The sequence below is a fragment of the Camponotus floridanus genome, unplaced genomic scaffold (assembly GCF_003227725.1).
Source record: "Camponotus floridanus strain SB8 unplaced genomic scaffold, Cflo_v7.5 scaffold32, whole genome shotgun sequence".
Taxonomy (NCBI): Eukaryota; Metazoa; Arthropoda; class Insecta; order Hymenoptera; family Formicidae; genus Camponotus; species Camponotus floridanus.
The window spans coordinates 156,801-179,096 of NW_020229459.1; the positions used below are offsets into that span (position 1 = coordinate 156,801).

A 22,296-nucleotide genomic window follows, 5' to 3' on the forward strand; every position below is an offset into this window, starting at 1 on the left:
AGGGCCGGGGAGGTACTCGATCCCCCTCACAAAATGCATGAAAAAGTTATCTTATATCCTGGATTGATCATGGGTAAAGTATCGATCAAAAGTCGAGCAACTATAGTGGCTTTCCGCAAGGGTAATGCAAATGTTAAATTTTTCCGATCTTCCAGCCATCTTTGATCCGCCATTTTGAATTACGAAAATATAATAACGGATTCGTCATCAGAGACGTTAAAAATACTTGGATACATATTTTCAAATAAAAACTGGACAAAAATTTTTTGAATCACTTAAGCGGCCCTCTCAAGGTTAAGGAATGAAAATCTCACTCAATTTTCCAACTGTCAAATTTTTTTTTTTCACCATGTCAAGAGCAGAACCGGCGCCGCTCCCTCGGGAGATAATAGGGCCGAAATAATAGGGTACAACGCGTACACTGAAAAAAGAATTTAGTAGTAAACACTAGAATTTAATAACAATTACTAAATGATTTGGGCAAATAGTTCTAATTAAATGTGTGGTAACAATTACAGAAAAAATTAATTGAGTAAATAAAATATTTAGTTTAGACTATTTAAATTTAATTCATTCAATTACAAATTTGATTCGTTTAACAAAACTTTAATAACTGCAATCAAACTTTGATAGCAGAAAATAATATATTTAATAAGTATTATCAGGTATTTGGTAATTTTAACTAAATCATGATAATGAGAAATTAAAAAATTAAAATTAATTAAAATCAAATTTTTAAATTATTATTTTTTTATTTATAATTTATACTTGCATATTGCACTTTATATTTTAAATAGGTAATGAACGGATTATTTTTGTTTATATGCCGGACATTTACTTATCCGACTTATAAAATCAATTTAATATCTGAAACTCTTGTATTGAGAAATCAGAAATTAAATTGAACAATATATTTTTAATCTTATTTGTTACTCTTTGCAAGCTTTATATAATTCTCATAACTAAACTTAAATACGAGAAAGGTATTTCACATCGTATAGTGATGAACGAACAAACTAACATATCCTTGCGTGCTTACGCGAAACTTTACACGACTATCTTACCAAAATTTGTTAATAATTACCAATTATTTTATCAAACATGTTGACCTAACTAAATCATTTAATAATAGTTATCAAATATCTAATAATCTTAAATTGAATGATTTAGTAATATTTACAACAATTTAATACACATTTAATAACAATCATCAAAGATTTTATGATAAGTATTAAATATTTAATAATTATTACTAAATTGCTTAATTGATTCAATTGCAAACAAAATTTGTTTGCAACCAGACCAATTGAAGATTTAATAATTATTATAAAATACGGTAATATTTATCAAACATTCAATTAAAATTCACAACTAAATATATTTGATAATTATTACCAATCAGTTTTTTCAGTGTAATCTCGACGTGTCTATGTTGGAGCAAGAAATTTCCCAGCAGCAGCTGGAGTGTTTCTCGTTACGGAGATAATCTCCCCGCGCGCGTGCAAATGGATCGCTCGAGAGCCTGTGTTTGCGCTGGCTGATGCACCGGGTCCATCCTCGAGCACCTCGCGACTTGGCGATAGATACGAGGGAGCCTCCGAATAGATTCGCGAGCGAATCGCGTTCGTGGAACCCTCTCGTGAAGCCGGCCGCTTATAAATAGCACCCTCGCCCGCGTCGGAAGAGGATGATCGACGAGAATCGTCGGAGAGAGAGAGATGGGGCAAGCGCGAGATCTATTTCCGATGGATGGTTCTCGCGCGCCGAAACGACTCTTCTCTAACTCTTCCATTGTTATCGAGATCGCTTTTCCCTCCGCAATTCGCATTCTTTCTCGTTGTACTCTAATTTCGCGGCAAATTGCATCTCCGCAGCTTCGCGCGTAGATACTATTGGGCGATAGATGAAAACTCTTATTTCTTCTCACTCGAAAAAAAAAAATACTTTGCTGACGCTGGATTTTTAGATTCGCGATAAAAGCTATTTTTTTTTATTTGTCACAACCTGCAACATGTTGGAGAGCAAGGAATTTAAGAATTTTAATTAAATAATATATATTAGATAAATTATATAATATTGATCTAATATGACATTTATTTAATTAAATATTTCAATATTTGAATTAAAAAAATAATAATTTAGTTGAACGATTTAGTCAAGTTAACATTTTCTTTTCTCGATATATAGATTTTCTTTGAAATTTTACTAGAGTTCAGATATCTTTGTTATTTAAATTGATTAAGCGCAAAATATTTGTTAATTATTGATCTATCTCGGTTAATTCTTCGCAGCAATTCTTCAGTGCTCAAAATTAAATTTGTCAATTCACTCAAATTTATTTTACCAGCCTCTCATAGAAAAAGAGAAGAGTGAGATATATCGAAATAATAAAATCGAAAACTTGTATTATTATCAGCTGATGAACAATACTCGAGAAAGCATTTTTTCTCCACTTTCCTCACAAATGACAAATTTCAGACATTGTCCAGCGCATTAAATAAAAACTACTTTCCTGAAAAAAAAATAGAAAAGAAAACGCACGTAAAATAATATTGTCCTTTTTATTTTTTTAATTTTTTAAATTTATCGTCTGTATTTTCTTTCATACTCGAGAAAGGGGGAGGAAAATATGTGCGCACACATCGCGTGCACCGCGTACGGGGGAGGGTAATTTCAGGCTACGGGGGGGCACGCACGTAGATTGCGCGATCGACGACGGGGATTAAAGAATGATCGCGCGCGACGCGGAATTAGGCACGGACTGAAAATAAACCGGAATGCGAAATCGAATTTGCGTGAGCGCGGCCGCCGCCACGTTTCCCGTTTGCTTTTACGAGACATTTGATGGTTACGAGTCCCATCGTTGTTCTTTCCCCCTTTTTTATTTTTTATTTTTTATTTCTATTTCATTTTTACTTTTTACTACGATATCGCCGGCTCTCCGCCCGTAGCTTCGGAGGGTATGTTACAACACACCATACACACACACACACACACACACACACAGGATACACTTATTATACAATATACGCGACATGTATATGTACAAACATATATATATATATATAAATATAAATATATATAGATAGATAGATGAACATTTACATACGTTTAAGGATATGTACTAGCCTAGTGCCTACTATGTTCGTATTTATGAGGAGGATAAAGCTCGTATAACTCGTTCTTTCCCTGTGCGACGCATTCAACATTGTAAATATAACGGAACGACGTAAAAAATATATGTGAGTGTTTAAGGAGAAAAGAAGAGATACGGATGAACGATCCGAGCCAGCGAGGAAGCCACCTTCAAATTGTCTCTTTGTGTCGGGAAAAAAAAGAAAAAGAATTATCGATTTCGGAGACCTTCGAAGGGATCATCCTTCTCTCGAAACGAGGAGGGTCGATCGAGAACGAGAGAGAGAGAGAGAGAGATCCTTCTCGAGATCGCTCGCAATTTGAGGTGGTTTCTTTTTCGGCGGTCTTATTTATTTTTTCGCTCTTACATACATTTTTCACCGCCTCTCTTTACTTTACAATGATAATCCATAAACTAAACCACGGGAAGCGACGCGCGCCGCCGAAAACGGTAAATATCCCCTAAATAAAGTACAAGCAAGTGCAAGATGTGGCCGCTAACTAACGTAGTTGAGAGCTCTGTGGGAAATTGGCAGCAGGAACGAAAGGGAGAGAGAGGAAGAGGCTCGAGTGACAGAGAAGCGAATGCGTGTGCGTGTGCGTGGAACAAAACTAAATGAGGTACTCGGAGTGGTGGGACTCTAGATTGTGGGTGCGGTAGTCTCAAGGGCGTGCCTGGCGTAGTGAATACTTTTCTCCCCCTTCTCTCCCACCTTCCTCGAGCTTTTTAGCACGGCTCTCGCGTTGTGCGGTGTTCAAGGCGGGATTCTTCCGTCTCTTTCTGTCGCTCTGCGCTAATTATTGCGATCCATTAACTGGCGTGTAACACATTTATACAGGGCCATTTTAATCTACGCACTGAAATATCTCAAAATCCATAGGTTTAAGACAAAAATGTTTCAGACAAAAGTTGTATGGCTTGAAGAGGAACATGAGGTGGTGCCATTAGTTTGAGCTTGAAGAGTCATCTGAAAGTCACGTGAAGATTGCCTTCAATTTTTTAAATGGGACACCCTATATACTTTTGCATATTCTTGTAGCTTATTTCGAGAGCTTTCCGAAACACTATAATTAAGTTAGTTTTCATTAAGTACTTTCCGAGTTGTGAGGCTTGAAATAATTTTTCAATTTTACACAAACCATAAAATATCTAGTAAAATATTCATTTTTTTATTATCTTATCTTAATACTTTTATGTAGAAAATAATAAGAGGAATCAATTGGTGTAAAGAAAACACACACAGTTGTTTTTAAGAAAAAATATGCAATTGTTAATTGCGAATTACAAATTTTCTTCGAAACAATTATGTGTTTTCTTTACACCAATTGATTCCTCTCATTATTTTGTACCTAAAAGTATTAAGGCAAGATAATGGGAAAATGAATATTTTACTAGATATTTTATAGTCTATGTAAAATTAAGAAATTATTTCAAGTCTCATAACTCGAAAAGTACTCTGTGAAAAAATACTTTATTATAGTGTCTTGGAAAGCTTTTGAGGCAAGCTACAAGAATATGCAAAAGTATGTAGGGTGTCCCATTAAAAAGTTCAGGTGACTCTTCAAGATCAAACTAACGCACCATCTTATGTCCACCTTCAAGCCATACAATTTTTGTCTGAAACATTTTCGTCTTAAACTTATGGGTTTTGAGATATTTCAGAGTGCGTAGATTAAAATAGCCTACCCTGTATACGTAACACACACCCATGCACATACACACACACACATTCACTGGCACATTCATACGCTCTGTGTGTCTCTTTAACAATCGACAATCACCACTTGTATGTCTTGTATGCCGTTGTTGCCTTCTGGTTTTTGGTTTCCTTCTTTGATTTTGAAAGACGGATTTTTGCCGCATCTTCCCCCTCCCCTCACACACAACCCTCCCCCGCCGAGATCGTGTTTCTTTTCAGGAGACTAAAATATCATTGTTCGTGGAACGTGTTTGGTGATGCGACACTCGTCATCTCTCTTTCGAGGTACCAATTATCCTAATTACTGCATCAACGTGGCGCATCTTTTTTTTTTCCCTCCGCGTATATTTGTACATTAAATTATACTCGTGTCATCACGTGTCGTGTAAATATTATTTATACCGACATTAATCAATCGCACACGTGATAATGATCTCGTGTATTAATTAGACACACTTGTCTCCTATCTCAACCGTTCGTCTTGAGCAAACATAAAGTGTCGACGACTCTCTCTCTTGCTCGATAACAATTTAATTGCTTTGATGAAGCCTCTATATGTCTTCCAAGGAAAAAAAAAAAAAAACATACCAGTACGTTTTCTCAAAGCACGTCCTCGTCTCGCTCTCTCGCAACCGGCGATGCTGATGAGAATCACCGACCTCGGTCCGTCCGCTCGATTGTCAATCATCACCAGACATCGTCCCATGTCGCTTTTGCACTAACGGACTGCGATACATAATATTACATAAATATGCAAGCGCAAACGACGGATACGTTTGAGCGATCACCATTTTGTCGTCTTTCAAGGTACAGACGCGAGCGTCCTGCAGCATCAGGGCCCGTTGCTGACGAGCGGGGCCGTGATCGGTATTGTCGTGGCGATGATATTCATCGTCTTCATCATCATCGATTCCATCTTCTGCTGCGTGCGCAAGACAGGTGAGCCGGCATTAAATCACTCGCCGAATAGATTCTCTCTCCCATTATGTATTATACAACGCGAGCACACGTGTACGTGTATTTGACTCGTGTTGTCAATTATGCACGATCGTACCAATTATAGTCATTATTTTCGTCATTAATTATTTGCCGATCGCGCATTCAATTATGAAGCTTCGATATTGGTCATTATGATTAATATATAAACGTCACTTTTGATGTCAATTGAATTGCATTCGACAATTGATGAAGATAATGATGGAAATAATGTAGGGTGAACATTTACAAGAGAATATCGAGATTCCGAATTTATTCCAGGGAAATTTGTACCGGATTTTTTTTTATCAAACGTAATAAAAATTTATATACGCGACATTTTATTATCGAATATTATAAAAATTGTATAAATCAGGGTATAAGTCTATTAAAATCTTGTAAAGAAATCCTCTGAACATTTCTTAATCTTCCAGGTATTTTTTTCAAAATTCCAAATAATAAAAATATTTTAAACATCTATCTGAATTTTATAAAATAAATTTTTTTAATCTTTTCTTGATTAAAGAACTGAGTAATTTTCCTAAGATAAATGTTTTTCATTTGCACAACTTTTCATTTTTTTTGTCGCTAAAAATAAAATATATTTCTTGCATATTCAATATTTTAAGACGTTGAATATCTTAAACAGAGACAGATATATATTTATAATAAATCTTAAACACACACGATTCACTCGATTTATTGATTAAATTATTTTAATTATTTCTAATTATTTTGTCAGGAAGAATTTTTTTCAAAATTCCAAATAATAAAAATATTTTAAACATCTATCTGAATTTTATAAAATAAATTTTTTAAATCTTTTCTTGATTAAAGTGTATTAAAGAAAACTGAGTAATTTTCCTAAGATAAATGTTTTTCATTTGCACAACTTTTCATTTTTTTTGTCGCTAAAAATAAAGTATATTTCTTGCATATTCAATATTTTAAGACGTTGAATATCTTAAACAGATACAGATATATATTTATAATAATCTTAAACACACACGATTCACTCGATTTATTGATTAAATTATTTTAATTATTTCTAATTATTTTGTCAGGAAGAATTTTTTTCAAAATTCCAAATAATAAAAATATTTTAAACATCTATCTAAATTTTATAAAATAAATTTTTTTAATCTTTTCTTGATTAAAGTGTATTAAAGAAAACTGAGTAATTTTCCTAAGATAAATGTTTTTCATTTGCACAACTTTTCATTTTTTTTGTCGCTAAAAATAAAGTATATTTCTTGCATATTCAATATTTTAAGACGTTGAATATCTTAAACAGACACAGATATATATTTATAATAATCTTAAACACACACGATTCACTCGATTTATTGATTAAATTATTTTAATTATTTCTAATTATTTTGTCAGGAAGAATTTTTTTCAAAATTCCAAATAATAAAAATATTTTAAACATCTATCTGAATTTTATAAAATAAATTTTTTTAATCTTTTCTTGATTAAAGTGTATTAAAGAAAACTGAGTAATTTTCCTAAGATAAATGTTTTTCATTTGCACAACTTTTCATTTTTTTTGTCGCTAAAAATAAAGTATATTTCTTGCATATTCAATATTTTAAGACGCTGAATATCTTAAACAGAGACAGATATATATTTATAATAAATCTTAAACACACACGATTCACTCTTTATTGATTAAATTATTTTAATTATTTCTAATTATTTTGTCAGGAAGAATTTTCTTCAAAATTGCATAAATCTCAAAAAATTCCACGTTTCTCATATTTCTCCAGAAAATAGACATTCTGTAAATGTACTAAAAAATGAATTCGAAAAATTCCAAGCAATCGTAAAATCATTGCATTTTTAATTGCATTTTTAATTTAATTTCATCATTGCATTTTTAATTTAATTTCATCGCTCTTTAATTGTTGACAATATTTTACAATATTTGCGTTTACTCTATATTTGTACGTTACAGGAATCATTTTCATTATATGCGAGCGATCTCGGCGGAAACCAGTCGACGAGGAGGATGCAAAGCTCGGCAGGTGAGTCTCGTATCTCGAAACCTACCGCTATTTGACATGTAAATGTATTTTACGAGATACTCTTTTTTGGATATACTTCTATATATATATATATATTATATACATACACTCTACACACCGCATCTCGTTCATACCATTACATATGTACTCTACATTGTGCTTTGGCAAGTCTAGCGCTACTTAATCGCGTTATCGAAACTTTGCACCCGTCGTCGAACTTTGACACGTCGTTGACACATTTCGGGGCGTTTCTTTCTTACGTCGCTCGTCGGGACGTTGGAGCATTATTCAGCCTCTCCCGAGATAACTCGATCATAGCTCGTCCGGAACTTGTCGCGCGTTCCCGAGATTGTTGCGCGAATTCCTGATCACATGTGCGTAGCTCGCGTGACTTGTCCTCGGGGATAGCAAGGGATATGGTGAACGGACGCGATGACGGTGGTAGAGGCGCGAAAACTATTCGTGAGAGTAGCCCGTCAGCTAGACAAGAGCGAGACAGACACTTTAACTCCTCTCGTATTTCTCTCTTTTTCTTTTTTTTACCGATAGTCTTTACGGTTGGCGGTTTCCGTTGCCGTATTGCGACCAAAAAATGGCCAATGTCGCCGGGGTCACGGCCATCCAAGACTCGGGTAGTGGAAAAAGTACCATTAGATTGGTCAAACACACTGCCATGTAAGAGAGAAAACGATCTATAAGCGAAAAATCAGTAAGAAGCATGGCTCCTCACGAAGGGGCTCCGACACGGCTTTCCACTTTGCATGAAGATTTTTTTTTTTTTTCTTCTTTTCTTCTCCCCCACCTGCTTCTCTCTGTCGTCTCTCTTTTTGACTTCCCGCAACGACGATGGTTGCACGCCGTTGAATTCGCCAGCGGCGCCCGCGGATGAGCGAATCTCGTAAGGGAAGTCCCGATACGCATCGAGGGGAGTTCGATGAGCATGAGAGAAAATATCGGCTCGATTCGACGCATTCTTTGTGCCGCCAACCACTCTTCGTACTGCAACACGTTGACTTTTTTTCTTTTCTTTTTCTTTTTTACACTCTTGCCTTGCGCCAGAGGCTGCGTGTTCGCTCGTGGCTACCATCGGCGATGAAACGTTCTCTTTCTCCCTTTTTTTGTTCAATTTCTACGATGGGTTGCGGATAATTTGGACGAGTTAGCAACCGGTCTAATGGGCTACGTGTTTTGCTGATCACTTTTTCGAGCGAAATAAAAGCGCGTAAGAATAACTGCGCTAGAGAGGGAAAAATGGAAAGCTTATAAAAAAGTTGGAAAAAAGCATAACGTAAGCTCCGGATTATTTATTTTTGCGATATGGTGGAGATGGGAATTTTTCAAGAGACGGAAAATCTTTGCACCGACTCGTCCAGTTGCGATTAAAAAAGAAAAAACAAAAATAAAAAAGGAATTCCGTTTTAATTCACGAACAAGTTTCTCCTTTCGCTTCGCTGGAAAATAAATAAATTATCAAAAATGGGAGATTTAAGTTTTTAATATATTCGACGGGATTTATACCCGGTGAGTGGGAATAAAACAAAAAAACAAAAACAAAAAAGGAATTACGTTTTAATTCACGAACAAGTTTTTCGTTTCGCTTCGCTGGAAAATAAATAAATTATCAAAAATGGGAGATTTTTTAAGTTTTTAATATATTCGACGGAGGATTTATACCCGGTGGGCGGGGATCATTTTGGCCGCCGAGCGGACGCGCAGTCTGACAGTTCTGTTTTTGCGCCGGTACTCGCCTGAGCTTTGGCCATGCCGCATGCACGATACACTTCAAGTATGTAATGCTCACTTTTCTCATCCTTCAGTCTTTCTACAGTCCATTCCGTCACCGCACGGCAAGCACGCGAATCGCCTTCCCCGAGGTGTCGTACGTTCTTTACGCGTAAACTTGACGAGTAAACGCTCGAGTCGCAAAACGACTCGATGTGTCCTTGAACGAAATTGTGGTATAAATTGGCGGAGGAAATTCCTTACATATTTATGCGTTATGCGTAAAAGAGAAGGTAAGAATGCGCGAGATTTCTTGAAAATTCACGGAAACACGTGTACCACTATTTCGTTCAAATTTTGCTCGTTATTTTGAAATAATTTGGAAAAAAAAAAATGAATCGTGTGTCTGGGATTTTTTACTCGATCGTGGCTTATGAATTTTATGTTTCCGAAAATACGCGCAATTCATGTACGAAGCACGAGTTGTTACAAAAAAAAAAATAATAGAAATAAAGTGTTGGAAAAAGTATTAATTTAGAAATTAATTAAGAAAAGATTAATTCAGAAATTAATTCATTTTAATGGAAACAAAGTATTGAAAATTTGAAACGTAATCACAATTGAAAACTATTGAATTTATAAAAAATGTAGAGGGAAAATGTTCTTTTTCCCCACATAAATGTCTTTTTTTTTTTTTCATCTCTCGCGTGTTTTGTGCATGTTGACACGCAAATGCAACTCTCGAGGTAAATATACCGTAATAAGCGCGGATTCTCCGGGATTTATCGAAAAAGATGATACATGTACGCAGGATGAGTCTGATAAAAAGCTTAGCACATTTTTCTCGAAAACGGTTAAAGATAGAGAAAAATGCTCTTTATCAAAATTGTAGGACAAATAGAAATACATAGTAATCTTGAAAACATAGTTAATAATTTGGAAATGAAGAACATTCAAGATTCGTCAAGATCATCATAATTAATAAAACTGCAGCTAAAATGAAATAAAAAAAATAGGTATTTTAATTAAAAATGCTATAAATAAAATAAGATAATCAATCTTAAATTCGCATAATTATTTATTTTCAATGACTCTATTTCAAAAGCTTGTCTAACTTGAAATAACTTTATAATACAAGCTGATAATGGTAAGAAAATAAATATTGTATATATTAAATAAATAAAATGAAGTCCTTAATTATAGTCCCAATAAATAATTATAATAAAAGTAGAAATTAAATTTACTTCCGAGATTAAATAAAATACCGTTAAATTCCTAATTGAAAATAATATAATTAAAATATAATATAATTAAAAAATGAACACCATTATTATAAATATAATTAACTTAATCGTGCCCCTACTTGTCTTACAATTTTGATGAATGAGTGTCTTGTCCCATCTCTGATCGTTTTCAAGAAAAATACACTTTTCATCAGACTCACCCCGTATATTATACACGCGCGTAGCGAGTCTCGCGCACCTGTTTCTCTCTCCGGAGCCTCTCGCTGCGACGTTTCTCTTACTTTGCGAGTGACAAGCATGCCTGACGTGTATATTCGATGTCGCACCACGCGCCGCATATATGGACATGCTCTCTTCTCTTCTTTTCTTTTCTTTTTTTTTTTTGTCGCCCGGTATTAGAAGTTAATCCGAATGTCCGACGAAAGTCGCGGTTCGCCCGACGAATGTTATACCCACGATGCTTTTCCAGAGACGAGAAGGAGCCGCTGAAGGAGGAGAAGAAGATCACGCCGATCATCGACTCCGGGTTGCGCCGGGAGACCTCCATCACCTTCGACGGCAAGAGGTCCATCTCCAAGACCGGCTTCGTCGGCAAGGACTCGGCCGTCTAGATATTCTTCCGGCGTACTAGATTGTAAATCCCTTTCCGGAAAGCGCGGCGCGCGGTTTCCGACTAAAGTGTTCTCGAAAAAAAAAAAATCCAGAAATAAAAACGGAAAACTTAAACGAAGAGGAAAACGCGCAGAGCGGATCGTCGGTCGGTCGTTCGCGAGCTTGACAAAAAGACGAGACGGAGGTTTCAGCGAGTCGCTCGCCCGGAATTTTGCCCGAAGCGGGGGGGTGGAAGGGGGGTCCCTCTCTCGCCCCCCCCTCTCCCGGTTGCGCTTTCTCAGCTCTGCTTTTCGCGATTTCACGGTCGCAGCCCGACCCGCCTCTCCTTCTCCCCTCTCGACGCCTCTTACCTCGTGTACCGCCTGTTCCTACAACACCCTCGTGGATCCCTCTCGGAAGCGCTTCCCGCGTTTATTGGCGAACTTGCCCTCCGCCGAACACTTTGTCGCAAAGTTCCCACCGCGCGTCTAATTTCGAAGGCAGGCCAATAAAGGGGGGGGAGAGAGCGAGCCTCGGAAAATCTGACATTTCGGGCCGTTGAACGAAATTCCCTTTAGGATTTCAATCGCAGTTATAATTAATTATTATGATTATAATTGATTAATCATCGCAAAGGTAATGTTGAAAGACGGACGAGGGAATTTTGAGCTTGAAATCCGAAATGTCGGGCGTTCGGAAGGTTTGCCTCTCCCGTGAATATAAAAAAAAAAAAACAGCCTGTTTTTACCCCGTCGGTGTACTCGCCGAAGCAAGGAAGGAGTACGGATAATCGATAGCTTACGAAGACGAAAAGTGCAAAGTGAACAAGATGTAGTGATTGTTTTTTAGGAGGAAGCTGTGAACATAATTGTAAACTTAGCAAAGGAAAACGAGGAGTAGGTAGATCGCTTGCGCGAGAAGAAGAAGCCGGCAAGAGGAATGTACAAAACAGATAAGAAAAGAGGAAAATAATTCGTCGTGAAATTGATAGAGGCCGATTTAGTGATGAACGCTTCGAGGCACCTTTTAGATTGTCACAGTCTAGTACGCTGGATAGTATCGTCCCTTTGTAGCGCGCGACTTTAAGAAAGTCGCGCGAGAAGTCGTACTCTGTTGCGCTTAAAAGAGATGGAGGAAAGACGCACCACATTCGGAAGGAAAATATCGCATTTAAGGAGTGCAGCTCTGCGAAATGTCAGGCAACTTCGATTGTCTCATCGCTATTAAAAGAATCTTTTCTTTTTTTATTCTTCAAACATTATCGTTAACTTGGTCGAGAGTTGCGAGAGGTTTGTTTCGCAGTCATGCGAGAATTTGAGGGAATGCAAATGTTCTCCAGTAGTGTTGAAAGAATCGAGGTATCCTTGGATGGTAGGGAAAATGGAGAAAGCGGAGAGTCAGATTTATAGTCGTCAATCTTTTTTTTTTCAAGATTAATAACAAGGTATGTTGAATCGCCGCATTTATTTCGGGCGACTTTCAAGTTCGAAAACGTTGGAAACTTGACCGAAATAAAAAGGGTCCCTCTCCATTTTCGGCTATCTCGAAGAGAAGATGAGCGTTGCTCTTGTATATCCCGCGAGCGTCAACAGAGAGACACACTCCCTGTCTCTCCCCTTTCTTAAACGAAGATGTGCTCGGTTTTGCGGCCACCTTCGACAACTGTACATAAGCCTCTTGAACAATCTATTATCTCTCTTCCCTCTCGCTCATACCTCATTCCGTGTCTTTCGATTAGCTTCCGAAGCTCTACGCACTATTATCCGACATCTCCGACTCCGCGATTGTAACGTTGCAAATCCTTTGCATGTTTTTTTTTTTTTTTAATCCCTTCTTAATCCAAAGACTGATTCTTTTATATGCCAAATCGATGGAATGTTGTTCAAGCAGCTCAAGATAAATATCAATTTTCTCCCCATTTCCCTCTATTCAGTATCGTTATGCGCGTGTTCTTGTTAAGTCTTACAATCGATGTATGTGTCCGCTATAGTTATGAGTGAATTCCTACTTAAATCTCGCGTATCCCCGTCATTCGTGCATTTAATCGCGATTGTATTCGTATATTTACGTCTTTTACTCTGAGTGAGAAAAGCTCTCAATTCATTTTTTTTTGTTTAATCGTGATAATTTAAAATATATGTTTCTTGTGACGTTATAGTTACCTTGCGACGTGCGCAAGAACGGCCCACTTTTCATTCTTAAATGTCTCTTGCTTTTTTTTACTTTATTTTTCTTCTTTTCTTCTTCCTCTTATTGTTTAGAAAATTCCAGTTTTTTTTCTGTTAAGATAAAAAAATATCTTTTTAGTATAAAATTGACGCGACGTCATGGAATGAGTAGGATAAATGATTGGGCGGTTCTTGCGACACTAGACTTGTATTGCAGAAGTCAATATGATTATCGTGTTGCGATCATTCGTATTCGTAACAGGAAGCCGAAACGTTATTAAACAATCGAATTATGATAGACTTCTGACGCGGAGATCTCGATGTATTTACCTTGACATTAAAAAAAAAAAGTCTCTCTGAATATGTATGTATAGTTTAATGAAATGCAGGTGGCATTTACCAAGTGACAGGTATGGAAAAGCTTGCCAATCGGGTTTTCTCGGTCAGTCATCCGAGTGCGAGGAATGAATATCGGAAAAGCTGCCATATATACAATTAATTATATCCGATTATAACGAGTAAAGGAACAAAAAAAAATTACACTCTCTCTTATCGTAATATTTAAGATGGCTTTTGCAGAAAGAAACGCAGTTAAAAATGTGATAAGTTTTTGTAAATGCTTGTAAACGTTTTCCCTTAAAACTGTAAGAAGTATAAATCTTAAGAAAGAGAGTCTTGATAGTAGGTTTAGGGAATATTGTGCGCGAGCACGGAAAGCGTGTTCCCTCGCGAAAAGTGGATAGATTTGTCCGAGAAATAAAGAAGCATGCGCTCCATCGGATCACTGTGCGTTCAAGTGCAATGGACTTAACCGAATTTCGACATTTTTTACCAACTCTGCGAATTTCAATGGAAGATTTTAGCAATGCTGCTTAGCATCTCAAGTGTAAGATATTCTCCAGCGCTTCCTGAAATTAGAAAGGAATTATGTTATCGAAATTAAACTCGACTACATTAGTTATGTTCGTCATCCAAAGTGCAATTTTCACATTGCACTTTCATGCAGAATCTAATGTAAAGCGAAAGAGTGAATTTCCGTCATTAGGATATTGCATCTTGCACGTCTAAAATTGATTGCTTCATGTACGCGAACACGCTTTCCGTGCGAGTAGCTTTTTTACATAAGACAATTTGCCAAATACCATAGTACTTATTAGCACGTAAGAGTCAAGGAATACATATATAAAAATATATATATATATATATATTATACATGAGAATGATATATATGTATATGGAAGGAGAAATGAGAGCCGCAGAATTCGCGCGGCACTTTGCATCGGCGAGCGAGACGCATCACCGTTTCTAGCACACCTAGCTATTTTGTATCCGTTGCCAAAAGTCGTAATCCTTAATAAATAGCTTCCCACAAAAAAAAGTATTACTGCGCATCTTCCAATCTGAAGATTATTACGAGTATTATATTGAAGTTTCGTAGATGTAAGGCGTATTTTTTATGTATGCTTTTTCTGTACGCGCGACGAGAAATCACGTGCTCTCGAATAAAAAGTGAAAAAAAAAAAAAAAAGATGTTTTCAAGGTCAAAGCAAGCTGGCTGGTTCAATGGAAATCCTCTCTCGTTTGCCTGAAAAATTTTATTACGCAATAATCAATAAACAATAGTCCTTATCAAATGACGTCGACGCGTTATAACGAAATTGGGCAATCGTCTGACAATGTGTGGCAAAAAGTCGTTGACCCATCTTAATGAAATAACGACAATATCATGGTAGCGGTGTGCAAATTTGTTGAAAATTGAAAAAGCACACCCTGTCGCATGATTCTTTGAAATTGAGCTGTCGGAATTATTGGTACATTTTTTTATCTTCCCTATTACGTCCGTTTAGCTACAAGCGGCTATACAGTATGGCACTGTATTATTGTATATGTATACATATATAATAATATAAGAGTACGAAATTTATAATACTGTAAGATCGATGTCAATGAATTTACTGTATATCTATTAGATTATCGCTGCCATAAAATTGGCCGACCTCTTCATACTTCGATGCCGACGTTAGAACGTTTGCCCTTTTTAATTAACATCTGCTCGACGTTTAATTGCGGCTGTTCCGTTCGCGTGTGCCACACGTATACCTGAAATACGCAAAATGCAAAGTTTTTATCGCACGAAAATTTTGAGAAAAAAAAAGAAAGATGTCGAAAAGATGAATCGAGCGATACTTTTGTGCAACAGTCCGCCAATGGCTCCAATTGATCCCTCGTGACTATCTGTCTGAGTATCTCGCTCTCTTGATAACCACCTTGCACGTCGTATGAGAACCACGCGTCTTTGTGCTTGAGCAACAGCTCGAGATTAATGGCGAAACCTGCCATGTCGAGTGGAAACGGTCGATCCGGTTTCCACGCCGCATTAAAACTGAGTACTTGTTTAGTAGCGTTATCACAAATAGGCTTCTCCACCATTAAACCGCCAACTAAACCGACCGGCCACACACCGACTCTTTGTATTTTCTCCATCTGAAAATAATTACATTTAAATTATATTATAAAAAGTATCCTGTGTGGTATATTCAATTGAAACTAAAATCATTATTCTATAAAGGTCTCAGTTTACGTTTCAGTTGAACGTATCTAATAGTGCTAGATCACAAAGACTCCTAGGATGTTTTAATTATTAACTTAACGTTTGCTATATATTTAAAAAAAATGAAACTAAAATCATTCTATAAAGGTCTCAGTTTACGTTTCAGCTGAACGTATCTAATAGTGCTAGATCACAAAGACTCCTAGGATGTTTTAATTATTAACTTAACATTCGCTATATATTTAAGAAAAATGAAACTAAAATCATTCTATAAAGGTCTCAGTTTACGTTTCAGCTGAACGTATCTAATAGTGCTAGATCACAAAGACTCCTAGGATGTTTTAATTATTAACTTAACATTCGCTATATATTTAAGAAAAATGAAACTAAAATCATTCTATAAAGGTCTCAGTTTACGTTTCAGCTGAACGTATCTAATAGTGCTAGATCACAAAGACTCCTAGGATGTTTTAATTATTAACTTAACGTTTGCTATATATTTAAAAAAAATGAAACTAAAATCATTCTATAAAGGTCTCAGTTTACGTTTCAGCTGAACGTATCTAATAGTGCTAGATCACAAAGACTCCTAGGATGTTTTAATTATTAACTTAACATTCGCTATATATTTAAGAAAAATGAAACTAAAATCATTCTATAAAGGTCTCAGTTTACGTTTCAGCTGAACGTATCTAATAGTGCTAGATCACAAAGACTCCTAGGATGTTTTAATTATTAACTTAACATTCGCTATATATTTAAGAAAAATGAAACTAAAATCATTCTATAAAGGTCTCAGTTTACGTTTCAGCTGAACGTATCTAATAGTGCTAGATCACAAAGACTCCTAGGATGTTTTAATTATTAACTTAACGTTTGCTATATATTTAAGAAAAATGAAACTAAAATCATTCTATAAAGGTCTCAGTTTACGTTTCAGCTGAACGTATCTAATAGTGCTAGATCACAAAGACTCCTAGGATGTTTTAATTATTAACTTAACATTCGCTATATATTTAAGAAAAATGAAACTAAAATCATTCTATAAAGGTCTCAGTTTACGTTTCAGCTGAACGTATCTAATAGTGCTAGATCACAAAGACTCCTAGGATGTTTTAATTATTAACTTAACGTTTGCTATATATTTAAGAAAAATGAAACTAAAATCATTCTATAAAGGTCTCAGTTTACGTTTCAGCTGAACGTATCTAATAGTGCTAGATCACAAAGACTCCTAGGATGTTTTAATTATTAACTTAACATTCGCTATATATTTAAGAAAAATGAAACTAAAATCATTCTATAAAGGTCTCAGTTTACGTTTCAGCTGAACGTATCTAATAGTGCTAGATCACAAAGACTCCTAGGATGTTTTAATTATTAACTTAACGTTTGCTATATATTTAAGAAAAATGAAACTAAAATCATTATTCTATAAAGGTCTCAGTTTACGTTTCAGCTGAACGTATCTAATAGTGCTAGATCACAAAGACTTCTAGGATGTTTTAATTATTAACTTAACGTTCGCTATATATTTAAGAAAAATGAAACTAAAATCATTATTCTATAAAGGTCTCAGTTTACGTTTCAGCTGAACGTATCTAATAGTGCTAGATCACAAAGACTTCTAGGATGTTTTAATTATTAACTTAACGTTCGCTATATATTTAAGAAAAATGAAACTAAAATCATTCTATAAAGGTCTCAGTTTACGTTTCAGTTGAACGTATCTAATAGTGCTAGATCACAAAGACTCCTAGGATGTTTTAATTAACTTAACGTTCGCTATATATTTAAGAAAATATGACAAATTGGAATCGTTGCGAGAAAAGAAATGACTACAACACAACAACAGCAACAGCTGCAGCAACAAGACCCTATTGAAGGAAACTATCAGTTCCTAGAGCGAACTGCCTTTACCTCGCGGAAAAGCTTGATGGAATAAGTATTGTCATCATCGGCAAAGTAAACGACACCCCTGTCGGATGTTCTAAGATTCTCCCTGAGCCATCTTAGCGCCGCGTTTCGTTGCTCGACCCCGCGCGGCTTCTTCCAGTTGGGATCGTTCCTGCCCAGCTTATAATTCGGCGGGGTGGCCGCCGACAGGTGGGTGTAGATGAGGCCACTGGTCTCCAGAAACCGGGTGACCAGGGCAGTTTTTTGCGGCGCGTCCTCGACGAGGATCCAGTGGACGTTGGACACGTGGAGGAAGGTCTGCGCCAGTCGAGTGAGCTCGGCCTTCTGCACAGGCCTGGCGAACGTGGGCGTGATGACGTAGATGACCGGCCGATTATCGTCTCCTCGTCCGCGGACGTTCTCGACGAAGAGGCCGTGCGCCTCCAGCCTCTTCAGCAAGCTGTACGTCAGACCCTGCATATCCCGCAGATCCGCAATCACCGGCTCCAACTGGGATCTCACCTCTTCCCATTTCTTGTGTTCTTGATAATCTAGAAATTGATCGATAATAGATTCGTGTATTTGCGATTAATCGAGTCACGCTTGGAATTCTTCGCTGGAAATTTGATTCGCGGCTAAAATATTATGTATTACACGTCACGTAGAAATAATGGTATGCGCAGAGGTAGCGACACAAGATGAAGCGTGTGATATAAATAGCCAAGGCTTCGAAACAGCGTAATAAAGTACGAAAGTACGCTGTTCGCAATCTCTACAGATGCTGCGTAATTTGCATAGAAACTACTCGACTATCCTCTCGTTTTTCCTCATCCCTGTTTTTGAATAGAAACTTTATTCAGCGGGGAAATAGAGTTGTAATTTTGAACACGCTATAGCATCTTGAAAATTCCAATATCCCTCTCCTCCCCCAAAAAGAATATTCACGCAACTAATATTTTTTATATCTCGTCTTACAAATTATAGTAATTTATTCTCATCAGTAAGACATATACATGTCAATTTATAAATTTATTATTATCTATAGAGGAAATATTAAAATAGAAATATCCATTTTCTGAAAAATATTAATATATATTAATAATTATATTTATTTTATTATATCTATTATTAATAATAATATTAATTATTATAATTTAAGAGAATTTTCTCCTTCAAAATTCTTATTAATTAAACTACATTGTTATAGAAATAATTAATTATTATTAATATAATATTTAGTAATTAAATTAATTATAACCCAGACAGCGAAGGACATTCTATGGACATTCATTTTATGTCCATTTTACGTCCGCACGTCCATCGTACATCCGATTTAAGACATCTATTTGGTCAATATTTGGACGTCCACAAGATGTCCGGTCTTGGAGATCAAAGTTTCTCGCGAGCACGCAAGCATGTATTAATTTGTTCGTTTATCGTTACGCGATACGTTATCTTTCTCGTATTTAAGTTTCAGTTATGAGAATTATATAAAGTTTGCAAAAGGTAACAAATAAAATTAAAAATGTATTGCTCAATTTAATTTCTGATCTAAAAGCACGGGTTTCAGATATTAAATTGATTTTATAAGTCGGACAAGTAAATGTCCGGCGAATAAACGAAAATAATTTTTCATTATCTATTTAAGATGTAAAGTGCAATACGCAAGTATAAATTATAAATAAAATTTTTATATAAAATGTTTATGTAAAATTTTATATGAAATAGATAAATTATATTATTATTTAGGAATTGAAATATATATGTTTCGTTTAAAAATTATGATATGTTTAGATCATAAAGGTTGTTCTTTTTTCACACATATAATACACATTTTTTTTTAAATTATCTGTTTTATAATCGTTTTGTGCAAAAAAAAGTAACATTTAAATAATATGTGATATTGCATTAATGTATATGTGATATAAATTTTCTTTAATAAATGTATTGCTTAAAAAAATATATATTTCATCTGTTTAATATGTAAATTCAAATTTTGTATGTAATCCCTTTTTCAGCTCCTTATTACGTCCATATAAAGTCCGTTTTGTATATCTGTTGTTGCTAATTTATGTCCATTACTCATCCATCGGATGTCTTTTGGACACGTCAGGGATTAAATTATGACCACCAATTTCATATTTGGATATGCTATGGATATCCAGTGTATATTTGAGGAACATAAAACGGACATTTTATGGATATTTTCAATGTCCTTCAAGGATATTTGTAGAATATTTTATGGATATCTATGTGTGCTATCTGGGAATAGAATAATTTTTCCTCTAAAAATTGTTTTACTTGATTTTCGCAGAGCTTAGTTAATTTACACTGTGCACAGAAGTTTATTCAAACGAAACAAGGGAAAATAAAAAATCAAAATCAGTTTTGAATCGCGCACCGAAATTCGTATCGACGCGCGCGCCTTATGTTTTGTCAAACGCGCGACGCACGCATCTTTCCACGCGCGTGCAGACAGCATCGAGGCTGACGTGCTGGCACAGAAATACGACGAGGCGAAGCTAGATGAACACTCACATACGATGCTTTGGAACGCGATGACATTTAGCAGAACCAGTATCACGAAAGCCCTATTGCAGCGCAATCCGCCCCACATATTGGCTTTCGTGCTGGATTCCTCGATGAGAAACGCACCCTCGGTCATTGTTGTCGCGCCATGACACTGTTCTGCCTGACCGACCGACCGCTCAAATGTAAACACTACAAAGATTGTTAAAAAGTAGAAAGTCTGCTCAGATGACTCAGGTCTGGGCATTCATTGTGTCAGAGAGAAGACTGAGAGGTGTCATGGCCCGCTTTTAGGTGATCCCTGAAAGCAATACGCCCTCTGTTAATCTAAAAAACGTGAACATGAACTACAAAGCCAAAGTCCACGAAAGTTCTCAGAGGATAACATATATGTGCACAATTTCTGATTCTGTTCCGTGCTATGTAAAAAATGCCTGTAATACACGAAATGCCATCAGTGCTGTATAGCAAAACGCATACGTATATAAATATAAATAAATTTTTAATTTTAATTTTTTAAATAAATTTTGTGGTCCTCTCTCTCTCCCTCTCTCTCTCTCTCTCTCTCTCTCTCTCTCTCTCTCTCTCTACACATACACAAATAAACACACACACATATAATATATATATGTATATATAGTATGACGCTACAACTTTATTCTGAAATATTTGCGTTATGTTTAGAAATATATATATATATATATATATATATATATATATATATATATATTCAATTTAAAACATTACATGAAATACACGCGTTGGAATTACATGTATATATTCTATGTGTACATAAATACAGATATATTATCTCTTTTCGAAAGATATGTTAACATTGAAAAATTTAAATATAATATATATTTAATTAATTGATTCATATCTATTTATGTCGTATCACAAAGTAAGAAGTTAAAATTTGACTTCAATCGAAAAATACTGTGATCTTCCAATGTAATGTTCAAAGATAAAATAAATATTTTTCTATACATTCAATGTCATATTTATATATTTTTATTTACAAAAAAACAAAATGTCTGTTGTGGAATAAAAACCTTTTTAACCGTATTTCTATAAATCTTTTTTAATTAGCAGTAAAATGATCTTTGATATTTATCATTTTTTTAAATTATTTAAAAATGTAATTATTAATACATGTATAGAATTTGTTAAAGTAATCACTGATTCTTCTGAAGCTTTTATAATTAAGATTCGAAAAATATAGATGTCGCAAAATATTTTAAATATCTCTTCCTTTATATAAAATATAAAGAATTTATATGTTCTATTCTAATATAGTCAACATTATTTATATACTTTTATTATAATTTTCTTACCAGCATAATATTTTTATGCTTAATATTTTATATAATATAATGTACTAAATTATAAAATTTAATATAATTACAAAATAGTATTATTATTAATAAATAGATTGCACACTGTCTTTTAGTTTCTAATTATTTTCAATCATTATGCATTTCTATCCAATATATTCTCTTCTTCGAATTCTTGGATTATTATGGTTTATTGTATTCTTTTGTGTTAAAATTATAAAAATTATTATCATTTGTGTCATGCTTATTCCTTCCTATGGAGTCCATCGAAATACTTTCTATTTGTTCTCAGGTATAGATATTTAAATCACTGTAGTTGCCTTTTTCTCGATTATTGTCCCTTTTTCTTTCATTTAAATCTTTCTTTCATTTAAAATTTCTTTTATTTAAAAATATTAATATAATTAATATAACAAATATTTAT

At 35.1% G+C, this 22,296-nt stretch overlaps 2 protein-coding genes across 2 annotated transcripts in view; one reads left to right on the plus strand and one right to left on the minus strand.

Moving 5' to 3' along the window:
- LOC105256003 (fasciclin-2) overlaps positions 1-14,890 on the plus strand; it is a 33,515-nt gene extending 18,625 nt beyond the window's left edge. Inside the window, exons 8-11 of the mRNA XM_025410423.1 lie at positions 5,643-5,774; positions 7,768-7,837; positions 8,387-8,512; positions 11,273-14,890. Of these exons, the coding sequence (XP_025266208.1) occupies positions 5,643-5,774; positions 7,768-7,837; positions 8,387-8,512; positions 11,273-11,414 (470 nt within the window). The 3' untranslated portion in view covers positions 11,415-14,890. The remainder of the gene's footprint in view (positions 1-5,642; positions 5,775-7,767; positions 7,838-8,386; positions 8,513-11,272) is intronic.
- A 249-nt stretch (positions 14,891-15,139) lies between these two features.
- LOC105256002 (galactosylgalactosylxylosylprotein 3-beta-glucuronosyltransferase I) lies at positions 15,140-20,819 on the minus strand. The gene is made up of 4 exons (XM_011265604.3): positions 20,548-20,819; positions 18,034-18,560; positions 15,750-16,046; positions 15,140-15,662 (listed from the first exon to the last, which is right to left on the minus strand). Exons 1-4 carry the CDS (start codon positions 20,783-20,785, stop codon positions 15,564-15,566), a joined length of 1,161 nt encoding a protein of 386 aa, XP_011263906.1. The 5' UTR covers positions 20,786-20,819; the 3' UTR covers positions 15,140-15,563.
- Between the last annotated feature and the right edge of the window lie 1,477 nt (positions 20,820-22,296).

Excerpts from the sequence above, each read along its gene's own strand:
- LOC105256002 (XM_011265604.3), bottom strand. The coding sequence starts at position 20,785 with ATGCCCAGACCTGAGTCATCTGAGCAGACTTTCTACTTTTTAACAATC. Across the intron at positions 18,561-20,547 it reads CGCGTTCCAAAGCATCGTAT|ATTATCAAGAACACAAGAAA; the intron begins GTGAGTGTTCAT and ends ATCAATTTCTAG. Across the intron at positions 16,047-18,033 it reads CCATCAAGCTTTTCCGCGAG|ATGGAGAAAATACAAAGAGT; the intron begins GTAAAGGCAGTT and ends AATTATTTTCAG.